The 18632-nt window shown below is 41.2% G+C and overlaps 1 protein-coding gene across 1 annotated transcript; it reads left to right on the top strand.

The window, feature by feature from the left end:
• The first annotated feature begins 1521 nt into the window (after positions 1-1521).
• Positions 1522-8800, top strand: LOC117347335 (nicotinamide N-methyltransferase-like). Its single transcript, XM_033918130.1, has 3 exons — positions 1522-1696; positions 5379-5586; positions 8061-8800. Exons 1-3 carry the CDS (start codon positions 1546-1548, stop codon positions 8488-8490), a joined length of 789 nt encoding a protein of 262 aa, XP_033774021.1. The 5' UTR covers positions 1522-1545; the 3' UTR covers positions 8491-8800.
• The last annotated feature ends 9832 nt before the right edge of the window (positions 8801-18632 follow it).

Below are 18632 nucleotides of genomic sequence, written 5' to 3' on the forward strand. Positions count from 1 at the left end.
GCGCATAACTTATAGTATTCCATAAGTTACATAAATAAGTGTGGGACCAATCCATGCTCTGTTCCCATGTACGCTCCCCTTGCAGTTGTGCACTATGAGGTGTCACAGGGGTTGATGCACTAAAATCTCTGATTGTTTATTGATAGTCGGCAAACCAGTTTTCCATATGATCGCTCATTCTCCTATTCTGGCATGCAAATGAGGGCATTAATATTAAAACTAGTCATCCGACTGATGCTCTGACTCTGCTAACGACAGGTCTGCCTGTTTTTTTCATTTTTTTTTCTATGGGCACAGATGTGGGAGCTGAGCGAAGCTCACGGAGGGGGGGAATCATAGAGGGAGATATGTGAAGAGATATAGTGAGGGGCAGCTAAGTGAGTGCATTTGTAGGTCAGAAAGAAGAGTTGAATTGTAATTGGAAACAGATGGGAAGCCAATGAAGTGACTTTAGGAGAGGGGTAACATGAGTATAGCGGCTCTCCCGGAATATAAGTCGTGCAGCTGAATTCTGGATGGATTGGAGGGGAGCGAGGTGACAAAGTGGAAGGCCTGACAGTAGCGAATTGCAGTAGTCTAAGTGTGAGGTGATGAGGGCGTGGATAATTGTTTTGGTAGTGTGCTCAGGAAGGAAGGGTTGGATTTTGGTAATATTATAGAGGAAGAAGCGGCAGATTTTAGCGAAATGTTGTATTTGGGTGGTGAAGGAGAAAGAGGAGTAAAAAGATGACCCTGAAATTACAAGCATACAAAACAGGAAGGATGAGAGTGTTGTCCACAGAGACGGAGAATGAGGGAAGTGGAGAGGTGGGTTGAGGCGGGAAGATGAACAGCTCTGTTTTAGCCATATTCAGTTTTAGATGGTGGTGAGACATCCAGGTGGCAATGTCGGACAGGCAGGCTGAGACTCTGGTCTGGGTTTCAATAGAGATATTTGGAACAGAGAGGTAGATCTGGGAGTCGTCAGGAAAATACTTTTAAAACCAATAGAAGAATGCATTGTTTTACTCAAAGAATAATTAAGCTCTGGAATTAGTTGCCAGAGGGTATTATAACAGCAGTTAACATAAATGGATTTAAAAAAGATTTTGACATGTTCCTGGAGGAAAAATCTATAGTCTGCTATTGAGACAGATATGGGGGAAACCACTGCTTACCTTGGATAAGTTGCATGGAATGTTGCTATTATTTGGTTTTTTGCCAGGTACTTGTGACCTGGACTGTTCATTGAGAAAACAGGATACTGGGTTAGATAGACCACGGGTCTGACTCAGTATGACTATTGTTATGTTCTTATATTTTTGACCTGAGACAGAGGTAACAGAGGCATCTGTCTCATGACTGCTTTCAGTCAACAGCCCGCAAGGAAAGTCAGATGCCTGCAATTCATGCTTGCATTATCCTGAAATATCAGAATGTTCCAGATTTGATTAAACTATAACTGAAGGGCTAAGGGATATTTAAATTTTCCCATTATAAAGAGAGGTAGACTGCAGAGCAGAGGGATGCAGAGGACAAAAAGGAATCAGACTCTGAAAGGACAGAATGGAATCAGAAGTCACCAGCCATGAAACTTACCAGAAGTGTTTTAACTCCAAACTCTTTCTGAACACCTACTTTTGTGAAAATGGGATCGCCTTTACCAATGGCTACATTAAATTTGTGATGGAGAATATGCATAAAGCATTCACCTCAGGTGGGTGGTACTCTCTCTTCCCTTTGCAGAATTAGACTTGTTGATTTAGTAAGAGATTCTGGGCTAAAGTGGGTCCTAGAGAAATGTTTTGCTAATGAAAACATCCTCTGCCAATTCCTGACAAGGGTTGAAGAATTCAGGAAGGTTTTTAGGAACATCTAGCTGGAGATGTCACCTAGTTCCAGATTCTGCCCAAAAGGTTGGTTCTTGCATTATACCACTGTATGCAAGAACTTCTACCCTTGTTTAGGAGTATCTCAAGGTAGTCTGCTGCCTGATGCAAGGATTGAGAAAGCATCCCTTTCCCCATCCAAAGCACCTAAAAGGGAGGATTCCCTCAGAACTTTGTTCAGAGGGCAGGGTGTAGATCTTTCCTCACTCAGAACACTGGTCAGGTAGTTGCCCCAAGGTAAAGAGAATGCAACATTTATTCCCAGACTATAAACTAGAAAAAATGAAAACTATGCAATTGCTGGTTATTTTCAGCATAAAATATTGCCGCTAGATTTCCAGGCTACACAAGTCAATATTAAAAAATAGAGACCCCTGACTCCGCTCACTGGACCATAATTGTGATAAAAGCAAACATATATTTTGTATCCACTGAAATCTTCTTCACTTATCAATGAGTTCCAAGCAGAAGAAGGACATAACCCCAGAGAACTCATCGTACAGAACAAAAGTCTGACTCTGGTTCTGTCTCAGTATTGCCATAATATTTCTAATACTAGGGTGCTCATAATTAAAAAAAAGTTCAAAAGTGGCCTAAATCAGTACTTGGATGATCAAAAAGACAGATCGTCCAAGTACCGTTAATCAAAGCTGGTTTTAAATGTATCTAAAACCACCGTAGGCCTTTGCCCTGCCTCTAAACACCTAGAGCGAAAAGAGGCGTTTTTAGAGGAGCGGAAAGGGTGGGAGGTGGATTGATCTAGACTTAGTCGTACTGCAAGTATAACCAAAAGTCTAAGGAGATGGCCCAGTCTTATAATAGTACACGCTTCTTCATGATTTGGTGATTTGCGGTTGGACCCGACATGTTTCGCCTCAGCTTCATCAGGGATCCACTGAACAAATAAATGTATGAATGAGCGAGTTGGATCATAGAAACATAGAAGATGACGGCAGATAAGGGCCATAGCCCATCAGGTCTGCCCACTCTACTGACCCACCCCCAAGTCTACTGTCCTAGGGATCCCACTCCTGGTGACAGGTTCCCTTGGCTTAACCCTCTAATGGATCCCACATGGGCATCCCATTTACTCTTAAATTCTTGCACGCTGTTTGCCTCGATCACCTGCACCGGGAGCCCGTTCCAAGGATCAACCACTCTCTCGGTGAAGAAATATTTCCTGGTGTCGCCATGAAATTTCCCGCCCCTGAGTTTGAGTGGATGCCCTCTTGTGGCTGAGGGTCCTTTGAGAAAGAGAATCTCTTCTTCCATCTCGATACGGCCGGTAATATACTTAAACGTCTCGATCATGTCTCCTCTCTCCCTATGTTCCTCGAGTGAGTATAGCCGCAAATTTTTCATCCTTTCCTCGTACGATAGATCCTTGAGCCCCGAGACCATCCTGGTGGCCATCCGTTGCACCGACTCTACTCTCAGCACATCTTTTCGGTAGTGTGGCCTCCAGAATTGCACACAGTATTCCAAATGAGGCCAGTCGAGTTTTCAGGATAACCCTAATGAATATGCATGAGAGAGATCTGCATATAATGGAGGTGCCAGGCATGCAAACCTGATCCATGCATATTCATTAGGGCTAGCTTGAAAACCCGACTGGCCTGGGGTCCTCCAGGACAGGTTTGGGAACCACTGCCCTAGAGGAAAGCAGGGACAGGGGAGATATGATCCAGATGTTTAAGTTCTTGAAAGGTATTAACGTAGAACAAAATCTTTTCAAGAGAAAGGAAAAAGGTAAAACCAGAGGGCATAATTTGAGGCTGAGGGGTGGGAGACTCAAGAGCAATGTAAGGAAATTCTTCTTTATGGAGAGGGTGGTGGATACCTTCAATGCACTCCTGAGAGAGGTAGTGGAGAGAAAAATGGTGATGGAGATCAAAAAAGCGTAGGATGAATACAGAGGTATCTAGAATCAGAAAATAATAGTAAATATTGAAGTAAGTAGTAAATATTTAGGCCAGTACCGGGCAGACTTGCATGGTCTGTGTCTGTATATGGCCGTTTGATGGAGAATGGGCTGGGGAAGGCTTCAGTGGCTAGGAGGGTGTAGATAGGCTGGAGTGAGCTTTGACAGACTTCAGTAGTTGGAACCTATGCACGGTACCGGGCAGAGCTTTGGATTCTTGCTCAGAAATAGCTAAGAAGAAAAAAAAATAAATTGAATTAGGTTGGGCAGACTGAATGGACCATTAGGGTCTTTATCTGCCATCATCTACTATGTTACTATGCTATGCTTGTACATATGACTGCCATATTAAGCTGCCATCCTATGTTTGTCATGCAATACTTGTCATGCTGTGTCATATTGTGCTATGTTTGTCATGTTATATTTTACCAGGCTTTGTTATGTATGTAAACTTGTAACCCATTCTGAGTTCTCCTGGGAGGACGGGATGCAAAACCAAATAAATAAATTTTAATTACACATTGAGTAAAGAAATCGTTTCTCCGGTTTGTTTTAAATCTACTATTTAGTAGCTTCTTCGCTTGCACCCTAGTCCTAGTATTTATGGAAAGAGTAAACAAGCGATTCACATTTACCTAGAGAATGACACAGGGACAGATTTGTCCCCATCCCTGCCCCATTCCAGTAAGCTCTGCCTTAACCACACAAGCCTCAAACACTTATGATTTTAAAGTTTTTGAGGCTTATGCAGATGAGGTTGGAGCTTGCAGCAATGGGGCATAGACAAGAAAAGAAATTGCAGGGACGAGACGGGAATATGAGTTCCCACAGGGATGGGGAAAATTGTGTCTCCGTGTCATTCTTTACATTTACCCTTTCCACGCCATTCATTAATTTATAGACCTCTATCATATCACCGCTGAGTCATCTCTTCTCCAAGCTGAAAAGCCCTAGCCGCTATAGCCTTTTCTCATAGGGAAGTCATTCCATCCCTTTTAACATTTTCGTTGCCCTTCTATGTACCTTTTTAGAATTCTGCTATATCTTTTTGAGATATGGTGGACCAGAATTGCACACAGTATTCAAGGTGTGGTTGTACCATAGAGCAAAACAAGGGCATTATAAGATTTTCATCTTTTTTTTCCATTCCTTTCCTGATAATTCCTAACATTCTATTTGCTTTCTTAGCCGCCACCACACACTGAACTAAGGGTTTCAATGAATCCTCAACGATGACATCTACATCCTTTTCTTGGGCAGTACTCCTAATGTGGAACCCTGCATCACAAAACTATAGTTTGGGTTCCTCTTTCCCACATGCACCACTTTGCACTTACATTAAATGTCTGCCATTTTGATGCTCAGTCTCCCAGTTTCTCAAGGTCCTCTTGCAATTTTTCACAATCCTTTAGCGATCCTCTTTGGTTTTCATTTTCAAAGCAAATAGGATCCATTTTAAGGAGAGATAGAATTCAAATCACTTTCCTTCCCTCCAGGAGAATACCTTGCAGAGATCAGAACCTAAAGGGCTTTAGGAAGCATATTAAGAACTCTTTCCAGATCTTTGTATTTTAATTTTTCTAAACCAGATGGTGTACAGGGGGACACCCTGCTAGATATTTGCATCTTTCCCATCCTGAGCCATCTATACCCAGCCTGTAATTCCTTCAAAGAAATCATCACCACAAATTTCCTGGAACAGAACCGGCAGGAGATAGAGTCATGGCTGAAGAATGAGAAGGGGGCATTTGACTGGAGTGCAACGATGAAGCTCATATGTGAGCTGGAAGGCAACAGGTATGGGAACTGTTCAGTAGGATAGATGAACCGTCTGTTGCTAGACAGTTTTGGCTAATCTTTACAGCTAAAAAAGCTGCCATGTTGTTTTAACTGTTATGTTGGTACAATTTACTGATCTTTGAAGGAACAAAATATTTACAGCGACGCAGGCACTTTGCCAAAACACAGCCTATGTCAGGTCCTATAATAAACCCATCCTTGGAGGCCACTGTGCTCTCTGCTTAGTTTGGTTTCCTGTGCTTCTGCCTCCCTCTCTCCTGTTCATCTTATACTGGAAACTAGTCTTATAGCCCGTTACATTAACGGGTGCTAGAATATATGTGTGTGTGTGTGTGTGTCTTTATTTTTTTCTCTTTCTCCTTAGCCGCTTTCTGTATTTCTCTGTCTTTTTTTTTTTTTCCTTGGCTGTCCACTACCACCCCTTGCCTGCTCCCCCTGTCCATTCTCCCTTCCTTTTACCTCCCCTGTGTCCTCCACCACCCCATCACTGCTGCACATTATCCAGCAGAAGCCCTTCTCCCTTTGTTTTACCTCCCCCTGTCCATCATTACCTCCTTCCTGTTCCCCCTGTCTTCATTTTTCTGCCTCCCTCCCTGTTCCTCAGCACCTGTTTCGCTGTCCATCAACCCCTTTTCTGCCCCTCCATTTCTGTGTGTTGCATCATTTCCCTCCCACCCCACTTCCCTGTGCAGTATTTTCCTCCCCCCCATACCTTCCTGCTGAACTCCATGGCCTACTTATGTTAACGGCCTGCAGCCACAGACAGCAGCCGCCGTGGCCGACATCCGCCTGGGGGGGGGGGGAGGAAGAGAGAGAGAGAGAGCTTGGGGCGGCCAGCAGCCGCCGCAGCCAACATCAACTTGTCTTTCCTTGTGAGGCCAGACCGTAAGCCGCGCATGCGCACTTCCTATGTGTGCTACAGTTCACGGAAAACGGACGCACGCTTATGAAGTGCGCATGTGCGGCTTACCGTTTTATTATATTAGATAAGCACATACATACTTGTACCCACAATATGTACATAAAGTTAAGTGTGCACTGACTGTTCAGGTATAGCTTTATCCAGAAGCATTTCAGCTGTTGGGACTGGTAAGGGAATTGCATTTATTTGCATGTTTTTGCAAATACATATGTACTGTATACACATAAATCAGCTCAGAATATTTTTGCCTACAAAAGAGCAGGTATACATGAGCGCACATAAATTCCCTGGGATAATTTTCAAAACATACTACTCCTACTTATCATTTCTAGAGCACTGCTAGACATACGCAGTACTGTACATTAAACATGTAAGAGACAATCCCTGCTCAATAGAGCTTACAGTCTAATTAAAACAGGCAAACAGGAGTTGTGATGAGATGTTCATGTAGCACCCTTTTTGTGAAGTTCACAGCAGTGCCCTGTAAGGTGCCCCACTAATCTGTTACCATGTCTGGGTGGCCAGTCCATCACTTTGCTGACCCCTCCTGAGTCAAAAAAGTCTTATTCTAGGGCATGCGTTTCAGACTTGGATGATTTTTTTGGATGAGAATGTGGTATAAAGATAGACAACTTGGCAGCCTGAATGATCAAACGGGTGGACATTGAAGTAGACAATAAAAAAAAATAAAAAAAAATTGGGGGACATATTTTTTGAGAATGGACTTTGGACTTTTCTGACTTTGGGTGACTTGCACCCTAGGCCCAAAACGGACTTAGATGTATTTTTTTTATTATGCCTTTGCACGTGTTTAGAGAAGTGTAGATTGGAAAGATATGGAAAAGAGAAGTGTAGGAAGGTTTCTTTTGTTCATTGTAAATGGATTACTGTTCATAATAATAGATTCTATGAATACTCATATAATCATAAAGGATTATAATCTATGACCATAGCATTAGTACTGGCATTGGTCATTGAGTGAGCCCCAAGGCCGCTGTTAATAAATCAGAATGTTATGTAGACAAATTTCAAGACTCTAGGGATACAAGTCAGGGGTGTAGCCAACCCTTCAATTTAGGAAGAGGTCGGGGCAGACTGGGAGGGCAACACATTCATTCTCTCTCCATACCACACCTACTAGTAATTTAATATTCTACCACCATCACCACATCCACAGGCATCACAACTCAGCATTAGCGCACTCACAGCAGATACTCCCCCCATAGAAGCCAACTTTCCAAAGTGTTTGGGGGGGGGGGGGGTGTTAAACACAATAGAAATTACCTTCCCTGGACAGAGTCAATGAGTTTGCTCAAGCATCCACAGATCTAGTTCCAATGACCGTCAGTACAAAGCCCCACCACAATAACAACCAGCAGTATGTCTCAGCACAAACACTACCAAGGCCACTTCCTTTATTATAGGGATATAGTAAAATATTTTTAGCATTTGCCCATTGCCTGCCTACAATTTGTCTGTATTAGCTATTCCGATTGGTCCACTACGATGACGTGAAGATGATTTGGATAAAGATTCTTTTCCTTCATAGGGACACGGAACCTGAGTTAGAAGCCAAACTGAGAAAAAAAATCAAGTGTGTTCTCAAGAGCGATGTCACCCAGAACAACCCGTTGGATCCGCTGGTACAGCCTGCAGTAGACTGCCTGATCACATGTCTGTGTTTGGAATTCGCTTGCAAGGACAAGGACACTTTCTGCTGTGCTTTGAATAATATCTCATCAATGCTGAAACAAGGAGGTTATTTGATATTGGTGGGAGCACTAGGTTGTACTGATTATATGCTTGGCGAGAGAAAATTTTTCACTTTGTCCCTGGACAAAGAGTTTCTGGAGAAAGTAATACCTGAATGTGGTTATGACATCCTGCAGCTGCAAACCCTTATTATACCTAATCCAGATCCCCAATCTATAGCAACTTATAAGGGATATTTTTTCATTCTCGCACGCAAGCAAGCATAACATAACATAACTTTATTTTTGTAAACCGCCACAATCAAGAGAATTCTAGGCGGTTTACACAAGAGAGTAAAACTGGACAATCAGTGAAGTACAATATTAAAAAGAGAATGCAGCATATTAATTAAAAAGACAATAAAAGTATAAGTCAAAACAGTAAAATTACCCCATAGGAATGAAATGATAGATGAGCCACAATATGATATATATGTTCAAATATTGGTAATTATAGACTAGCACAGTAACTGATCATGCCTTGTTAACATTTCATGTTCTTGCTGTATATTAAAATCAATAAAATCTTTGAACTGAAAAAAAACAGTAAAATTATTATTAAGAATAAAAACATCGAATTAAGAGATAAATTTATCAAATAATACTGTCTTAATTTCTTTTCGGAAGGTGCCGTAAGATAACCTGACCAACACCAATTAGACTCGAGTGTCAAACTCAATCACATAAGGTGCAGAAATCTAAAACATAGGCTAAGTCACGGGCCAAATTTTTTATTAAGATACTTAGGGGGGCCTTTTATTAAGGTACGCTAACCCCAGTGGGGCAGGCCAGGAGAAGCCTGTTCAGAGTGCTGCCTCTGCTTGCCAGATACCGCCGTTGCTGTTGTCACTTTAGAAAGCCCGAAGGTATTGACGATCAGCCCTTGCCGGTATTGGAATCTGAGGACGCAGTGAGAGGGAAATTCACCTCTTAGCTGTCACACGCTAACTGCATCTCCACAGGTACAGCTCACGGGGTGCTCTTCCTGAGCCCGGAGCCTCCATTTCACCATCCCCTTCCCCTTGCCCTCTTGCGTGCTTCTCCTCGGTGTCTCATGGCTGGTCCTTTCTTTCCTGTTTCTGACCTAATAGCTGGTGGTTGCTTCCCTCTGACACTGCTAAGCAAAGAGAGCAAGCAGCAGGGTATTCTCTCACAGGCCAACGCAGGTCAAATTAGTGTATTCACTCGCGGGCCAAATTGGGTCCACAGGCCAGAATTTGACACCCCTGTACTAGAGAGAACAGAACCTGGTCAAACCCCACTTCCTGTCTCCTGGAATATGGGATCACAATGCAGACCTCATCCAGTTGGCTGAATCTATTTTCATAAGCTCTTACCTTTAACCTGAACCTGTACCTTGCCTTGAACTCTCAAGGGAGCCCGCATTTCAAACTGATTGGTTCTGCTAAACACAGTAAATATTATCCTTCCCTAGACACAGTGGAGGAGCTTGCTCAATATTGGAGATGGCTCTTATGCTATGTACCTTAATTTATAACTCACTTTGAACTTGGATTTCGTAACATGAGGAATTAAATCTGGTATCCAAATCCAAATTTGCTGGTACCATTCAACAGTGCTATACAAATATGTTAAAAAAATTAACTAACCCCCCCCCCCAAACATACACACACAGATAAGTGGTCAATAAATAGATTTAATAAATTACATTAAACTAAAATATATTATGCAAATTTCTAAAGAGAAACAACTTACATTGTTTCCCTTTGAAAATTAAACAGAACATGATGGCAGGAAAAGTCAAAATGACCTATTCAGTCCACCCCGCTGCCTGGGTGTACAATCCCTCCCTCCAAGAAATCTCTGTGCTTATGTTATGCATTTATTTTCTTTTTTTTATAATTTATTTTAATTAAAGTTGCTTTCTTGATTCAGAATCAGTCTTCCTCTGTAGAAAAGCTTGAAAATGGAGGCACATTCCATGATGACCTCTCTGAGGATGTGCAGAGGTTCCTGGGTTGCCTCAGTTGCCCCACCCTGTTTAATCTTCTTCCTCCATGGGATGTGTCAAGACCTGTCCTCGATACCTCCTCAATTTTCTAAGACATTTTTATAAAGTTTTAATTACTAATTTAAAACTCTGCTTCTCCCCCATTCTTCCTACATGACAAAGTTTCACTTTCATTTTTACCATGTAGCTTTGCTTCTGCTTTTTCAGCATTTTAGCCTTCATCTGAACTTCAGGGGCCATAACTAATAGAAATCTTTTATGTGGAATTAAACTGCCAGCAAGGCAGTGTTGCCAATCCTAGGTTTTTTCATTCAGAATCTATGTTTTTCATTACATTATATTTATGTATATTAATTTGAATCACACCTTTATGCAACAAGATCTATTGAAATAATAAAGCACTAGATTTTATTTTTATTTATTTATTTAGATTTATATCCCGTTCTCCCGGTAGCTCAGAACGGTCTACAAGTAAACATACACAGTAGAAGTAATTAGGCAAATAAGATGTACAATAGGTTTAGATGCTTAGACATACAAGATTGTGCAGTATTTATCAGGCTACAGACAATTTTTCAGAGTACAGACAATTTATCAGAGTACAGACTAAGAGAGGACTATACTGAAATTTAGGAGAAGTTAAATAGGGGAGAGAAGAGAGAGGTGGGGTTTAAGGGGGGGTGTAGACTGAGGGAGACCTTTAGTTGAAGAGGAGGGTCTTTACCATTTTACGGAATGTCAATAAAGAGTTCTGTTGCCTGAGTTGGGGGGGGAGTTTATTCCAGAGATGTGGGATGAAGTGGCTGTAGGATCGTTTGCGGGCAGTTTCTGAGAGGAGGGACCTTCCAGGGGGAATGCATAGGCGTATTTCCGATTTTGAGCGGAGGGTGCGAGTGGGGGTGTAGATGGGAAGCTTAGATTTTATGTAGGAGGGGGTGGTGGCATAAATTCTCTTGTGGGCTACTGCTAGGGCCTTGAAAGCACAGCGCTGGCTAATTGGGAGCCAGTGTTCAGCGCGGAGTGCTGGGGAGACGGGATCATACAGATGATACGCTTACTACAGAATCTCGACTCATTGATGAAATTTAGCAAAATGGATGCTGGTTTGCCAATACAAAAGTAGAAACTTTAAGCATAAGAGTTCTCGGAGAGAGGCTAGGCAAAAGTCCATCAATGGCATGCATCTACAGACCTTCATTCTATGCTACTTTTTAAAAGTTTCTCGATTTGTAATTTTACTCAAATCATAATTTCATGAATTTTTGCTTTATCCATAATGCTGCATTATTAGACATTTTAATTTGATTACACAATGTCCAGTAGTTCTTAAGATACATCCTTGGATGGCATAGGGTCAAAGAACAGAAAGATTAACTACAGCCAGTTTTGGAAATGCTGTTCTAAAGTCTGAATTTACACACTAGAATGTTATGGTGAGGTTGGAACTTGCTACTGCTGTTTATTTATTAATTTTCATGCATATTTATAAATAAAATAAAGGTCTATGGGGCCCTTTTACAGCCTTGATCATCCTTCAACCTCAGATGCATAATGCGACCAAGTATAAATTGTATACTGTAACCTCTTTCCCAATTGACTATGCTTCCTCTGCTTGATGCAACATTCATGGGCCACTCCAGTAATTTACCTCTGCTGTTCCCAATTTTGTATCTAAATTCAAGAGATTTTAAGTCAAGTACATTGGATCTCTAAGAGAAAGGAAGGAATAGTACCAGTAGATGGCATCGATGGACAGACTGGATAGACCATATGATCTTTATCTGCCTTCATTTTTCTCTATTTCAATGTTATACCTATTCCTATATTGTCTTTTGGGTTCTGGGTTTGGGGTTCTCAGCCATTGAGAGCAGGCTGCCTGCAGATTTTGGTACCATTTTGTTTCAGTGGCTTTTTTTTTTTTTCATTTCTAGAGATCCTAAGCTGCATTTTGTAAACACCTCTAGTTGTGAGATGGTACAATTACATTACATTACAGTTTAGTTATTACAATTCAATGTATGAGATATTTTAATCACAATCAGATATTTCAATAGGTTTCCCCTTCAATTCAAGCCAACACAGAGGTTAAACATTTAAATATTTGTTACAACTAAACCGCCCTCCCCCCCCCCCAATAACAATTGAAGTTGAAAGGAAAATAAATAGGTATGTCCAACAATTGTTATCAAAAGTTGTTTAAACAAGGTAAATTAAATTTAAACATAAATTAATATAGCAAAGCTAATTTACCATTCATGTGTGATCAAATTTTCATTGATTACCATTATGGTCAGTGATAATATTCAAACCTGAAACAAACATGTCAGGCCTTTCAATTTAATCACTGGATATATCAGCAGCTTTTGATACGATAGATCATGACTTGTTATTACAAAGACTGATCAATAGGAATATAGTCTGACCCTGCTTTTACTCAACATCTTATTGGCCCCACTTCTGACACTCAATCGATTAGCTTCACAATGTATGCATATGCTGATGATATCCAACTCCTTCATTCTTTAGACCCCAATGACCCAAATGATATATATATAATATCAATCAAAAAAGGGAAAAAAATAGGAAACTGGTTAAGTGAAAATATGCTGGCATTTAATATTGCAAAATCCAAAATGATATTCTTCCCCTGCAAGGATGGAATCTCTTTTAAACCCTCCCATTTGTCCCATCTCAAATAGTTTCATCCATAAAACTTCTGGGTGTCATCCTTGACAGTAAATTAACATACCAACAGCAAAGCGGTGCCGTCGTACTAAATAGTTTTTATAGATTAAGTATGTTACGTTCACTTTCAAAATTTCTTGAACCTCTTCACTGAGGCCCGGATTCTGTAAACTGTGTCCCGATTATAGGCAGCTGTAGGCATCGTACAGCTGTCTAATCAGCCAATCAGGATGCACATTTAAAAAAAAAAAAAAAAAAATACTCCCCAGGCAGGCCGCTTACATTGGAGGCACCTCCGGGAGCCTAGAGAGGCCCGCATGTCCGCCTAAGTTCGTCTAAGGCTAACCGTGGGTGTTGTTTGCCCCAGAAGTTGCCTTAGGTGAACCTAGTAGAGTCATCAAACTGAAGCGGGCCTGCCCCTTCCCAGTGCACTGTGGAATGCACCAGGGAGAGGCCTAAGGCCTGATTGGCCCAGATGCCTAAGGCCCATCCTATGGGTGGGGCCTTAGGCACATGGGACTACCAGAATATTTTAGATTGATTCAAATCAAAATCAAAAGCATTCCTATTTAAGGATACTTTCGATCTTTAATTTTTTCCTTATTCTAATCCTTTATTACAGATGGATCCTTCCTATTGTATTAACCCTACATGTTTTCCTATTCTACGTTAAGATGTACAGTAAAACCTTGGATTGCAAGTAACTTGGTTTGCAAGTGTTTTGTTAGAGAAGCAAAACATTTTATTAAATCTTAACTTGATATATAAGCAATGTCTTGTAATACAAGCACATACAGTATACACATGTCACATCATCACAACTGAGCCGATGGTTCTTCTCTCTCTGACGCTGCAGGAGTGTAGTGACTGTTCTAAATGAGCGAGGTCTTGCAATACAAGTACGTATAATATTTTGTATTAACGTTTTTGGGTTGTGGAACGAATCGTCTGAGTTTCCATTATTTCCTATGGGGAAATTCACTTTGCTATACAAGTGATTTGGATTACAAGCATGCTTCTGGAATGAATTATGCTCGCAAACCAAGGTTTTACTGTATTTCTTTCCCTTCCTCCCTTTTGTCTCAGTATGTTTGTGCTTCCTATATCATGTATCCCTGATTTTACATTGATGTAAACCACTTAGAAATTTGATAAGTGAAATATCAAATTTTAAATAAACTTGGTAATAACAACTTTGTTCTAGGATATCCAAAATGACAGGTAAGTTTTTGATTGGATGACTTTTAAAACCAGAGAGTGTTTCTCAGTCCCCAAAATCAATAATATACAAAACGTGTATATCTGTGTACACACAAAAATAAAGTTGAGTTGTTATCCCATTGTCAGTTTTGTTAGTGCCCCCCCCCCCATTGTATGGTGGTAGGGGTTAAGTGAAATGCGCACTGACAGACGCCAGGTCCCAGGGTCAGTTCCCTCACAGATGACTCACCAGGAAGTAGAATAAACGAGCACAGCCAGAGGTGATTGCAAAAGAATATGTTATAGAAATAGTTTTACAGAAAAGCAATATTCTGAAGCATTACAATTAAGTAGAAAGCATTACACTTAAGCAGAGAGCAAAGCAGTTTCTCTGCCTTACAGAGTCCAGAAAGAAGCTTTCAGTTCTAGGGAGAGCCAGAGAAAGAAAGAAAGAAAGAAAGAACCAGAGAGCCCAGAGATAGATAGATAGATTGATAGCTCGATAGAAAAAGAGATAGATTGATAGAGCAGAGAGCAGGCTTTTATACCTTGGAATCTTATTCTGAATAAAGAAGAAATTATTGTATGTCCCAGTATCTTTCTGTTTAGAACTTGCAAACTGTTTGAAACAATGGTTAATTTAATTGCTAAGGAGGGTGTGATACTTGCAAGCATGGTGATGGGATTAGTCTCTGGCTTCTTTGTCCCATTCAAGCAGGCCATTGTCCTAAGCACCCTCTTAATCAGACATTAACACCTTTTAGCTAGTCATGATTCAATCAGGGCATCTTAAAACATATCAGGGATACTTAACACAGTCTCCCTGCCTTACAGAGTCTATCTGCATTCCCATGCCAGAGTCAGATTGATATAATTTCCCATAGGCCTCGCTGACATAAGTAATGCCAACTAAAAATGCTGAATGGTAGCGACAGCTAGGCTGACACCCATCAGCTGTCTAGAACCAGCAGCTCCTCTAAAGATCCGAATGGTTGCTACTATCCTACCTGTAAACAAATGAAAGGAAGCAAAACCCTAATCTCCCTAGATGAATGCAGTGTCTTCTTAGGCTAAGGCAATGTATCTCTAACTACATGTGCAAAAGAACAAATAATTCTTTCATCCCTAAGATGACCCTCCCAGGGGAAAAAAATCCTAAATGCTTCTGATATAAAATAAGCTCACAGAATTTCAACACACACATTCAAACAATATCTGAGCAAATCTCAGCTTATATTCAAGTATCTTTGATTCAGAAATAATGAAACTCCTCAGTAATTACTTCACAGTCTCACAGCTTCTTCACACAGAGCCTAATAATACATCAAGCTGGGACATTAGATCATTTGTTATTCTATTGTCCATTAATACTTGCTTTTTGGAAATCAATATGGGGACAAATAAATAATTTGTTAGATAATCCGGTGGCATTATCCTATGACACCGTATTGTTTGGCATGTCAATGAGGGCAAAAGCCAAATATCCTCTAATAACAATAAGCTTCTACTCATTATGACAGGGGTTGCCTTACAACAGATTACGAAAAATTGGGAAAGGCTGAATTACAGCTTTTGGTGGAACGGACTACAGGGTGAAATTGAAAGAAGCCAAGAGAGAAATACATTTGGCGAAGGCACAGGCGGAAGAACAAATGGCTAAAAATGTAAAAAAGGGAGATAAAAATTTTTTCAGATATATTAGTGAAAGGAGGAAGATAAAAAATGGAATTGCTAGGCTAAAAGATGCTGGGAACAAATATGTGGAGAGTGATGAGGAGAAAGCAAATGTGCTAAACAAATACTTCTGTTCTGTGTTCACAGAAGAAAATCCTGGAGAAGGACCGAGATTGTCCGACAAAGTTACACGAGAAAATGGAGTAGATTCTGCGCCGTTCACGGAGGAGGGTGTTTATGAGCAACTTGAAAAACTGAAGGTGGACAAAGCGATGGGACCAGACGGGATCCATCCCAGGATACTAAGGGAACTCAGAGAGGTTCTGGCGAGTCCTATTAAAGACTTGTTCAACAAATCTCTGGAGACGGGAGTGATTCCTGGGGATTGGAGGTGAGCGGATGTGGTCCCTATTCATAAAAGTGGTCACAAGGATGAAGCAGGAAACTACAGGCCGGTGAGCCTCACTTCAGTTGTTGGAAAAATAATGGAAGTGTTGCTGAAAGAAAGGATAGTATATTTTCTTGAATCTAATGGGTTACAGGATCCGAGGCAACATGGCTTTACAAAAGGTAAATCGTGCCAAACGAACCTGATTGAATTTTTTGATTGGGTGACCAGAGAGCTGGATCGAGGACATATGCTAGATGTAATTTACTTGGATTTCAGCAAAGCCTTTGATACAGTTCCTCATAGGAGGCTGTTGAACAAACTTGAAGGGCTGAAGTTAGGACCCGAAGTGGTGAACTGGGTCAGAAACTGGCTGTCGGACAGACGCCAGAGGGTGGTGGTTAATGGAAGTCGCTCGAAGGAAGGAAAGGTGACTAGTGGAGTCCCTCAGGGTTCGGTGCTGGGGCCAATCCTGTTCAATATGTATGTAAGTGACATTGCTGAAGGGTTAGAAGGAAAAGTGTGCCTTTTTGCAGATGATACCAAGATTTGTAACAGAGTAGACACCGTAGAGGGAGTGGAAAATATGAAAAAGGATCTGCAAAAGTTAGAGGAATGGTCTAATGCCTGGCAACTAAAATTCAATGCAAAGAAATGCAGAGTAATTCATTTGGGGATTAATAATAGGAAGGAACCGTATATGCTGGGAGGAGAGAAGCTGATATGCACGGACGGGGAGAGGGACCTTGGGGTGATAGTGTCCGAAGATCTAAAGGCGAAAAAACAGTGTGACAAGGCAGTGGCTGCTGCCAGAAGGATTCTGGGCTGTATAAAGAGAGGCGTAGTCAGTAGAAGGAAGAAGGTGTTGATGCCCCTGTACAGGTCATTGGTGAGGCCCCACTTGGAGTATTGTGTTCAGTTTTGGAGACCGTATCTGGCGAAAGACGTAAGAAGACTTGAGGCAGTCTAGAGGAGGGCGACGAAAATGATAGGAGGCTTGCGCCAGAAGACGTATGAGGAGAGACTGGAAGCCCTGAATATGTATACCCTAGAGGAAAGGAGAGACAGGGGAGATATGATTCAGACGTTCAAATACTTAAAGGGTATTAACGTAGAACAAAATCTTTTCCAGAGAAAGGAAAATGGTAAAACCAGAGGACATAATTTGAGGTTGAGGGGTGGTAGATTCAGGGGCAATGTTAGGAAATTCTACTTTACGGAAAGGGTGGTGGATGCCTGGAATGCGCTCCCGAGAGAGGTGGTGGAGAGTAAAACTGTGACTGAGTTCAAAGAAGCGTGGGATGAACACAGAAGATTTAGAATCAGAAAATAATATTAAAGATTGAACTAGGCCAGTTACTGGGCAGACTTGTACGGTCTGTGTCTGTGCATGGCCGTTTGGAGGAGGATGGGCAGGGGAGGGCTTCAATGGCTGGGAGGGTGTAGATGGGCTGGAGTAAGTCTTAACAGAGATTTCGGCAGTTGGAACCCAAGCACAGTACTGGGTAAAGCTTTGGATTCTCGCCCAGAAATAGCTAAGAAGAAAAAAAAAAAAAAAATTTAAATTGAATCAGGTTGGGCAGACTGGATGGACCATTCGGGTCTTTATCTGCCGTCATCTACTATGTTACTATGTTACTATGCCACATATTCAAAATGGAAAGGATAATTGCCATGCAGCAGGGAAATTTTAAGAAATTTCAGGTTATTTGGGAGCCATTAACAAGATACTGTACAGATTGAAATTACTGCATAGAATAAATATTATTTTTTTTCCCTTTTGTTCATGCACATCCAGGGTGGGGTGGGAGAGGGGGGGGGAATATTTTATGATTTCTTTTGCTTATGAATAACAACTGTTGAGTATAAGGGAGGAGGGATATTTAATGCAAGTTAGAATTTGATGATATATTAAGTGATGTTAAAGTATAAATGATTGTATTATATGTTACACTTATTGTGAGTTTTAAAAATGAATAAAGATTAACAACAAAAAAAAAAGGAATACTGACTAGAAACAGTTCTGTACCACAGAACCTCCTAGAATTCCAAGACAAGAGATCCCTATTATGGTCCATTTTGGGTCTAGGGTGCTAGTTGCCCAAAGTTGACGGCGTCCAAAGCCCATTCTCAAAAAAATACATTCCAAAAATATATTTTTTGAAAATTATCTACTTCTACGTCCAGCTGTTTGATCATTCAGACCGCTAGTACGTCTATCTTTATACAACAATAAGGCCAATCAGGCCTTAGGCTTAGTAGGGTTGGGCTGGAGGTGGGCCTGCCAGCCAGCCGGGAGCAAGACCCATCTGGCTGGCCAACAATTAAAGGTTAGTGGGGGGATGTTTAGGGGGGTCCACGGGGGGGGACAGGTGACCATGGCCGCTATACCTATTGCAGCAGGGAGATCCCTTGCTGCGATAAGTGTAGCAGCCGCGTCTACTCTAACCC

Source organism: Geotrypetes seraphini, chromosome 13 (genome assembly GCF_902459505.1).
Source record: "Geotrypetes seraphini chromosome 13, aGeoSer1.1, whole genome shotgun sequence".
Lineage (NCBI taxonomy): Eukaryota > Metazoa > Chordata > Amphibia > Gymnophiona > Dermophiidae > Geotrypetes > Geotrypetes seraphini.

Bases quoted from the DNA above. Each gene is read 5' to 3' on its own strand.
- LOC117347335 (XM_033918130.1), top strand. From the start codon at position 1,546: ATGGAATCAGAAGTCACCAGCCATGAAACTTACCAGAAGTGTTTTAAC. The intron at 1,697-5,378 runs GTGGGTGGTACT...TTTCTAAACCAG, and splicing joins GCATAAAGCATTCACCTCAG to ATGGTGTACAGGGGGACACC. The intron at 5,587-8,060 runs GTATGGGAACTG...TTTCCTTCATAG, and splicing joins TGTGAGCTGGAAGGCAACAG to GGACACGGAACCTGAGTTAG.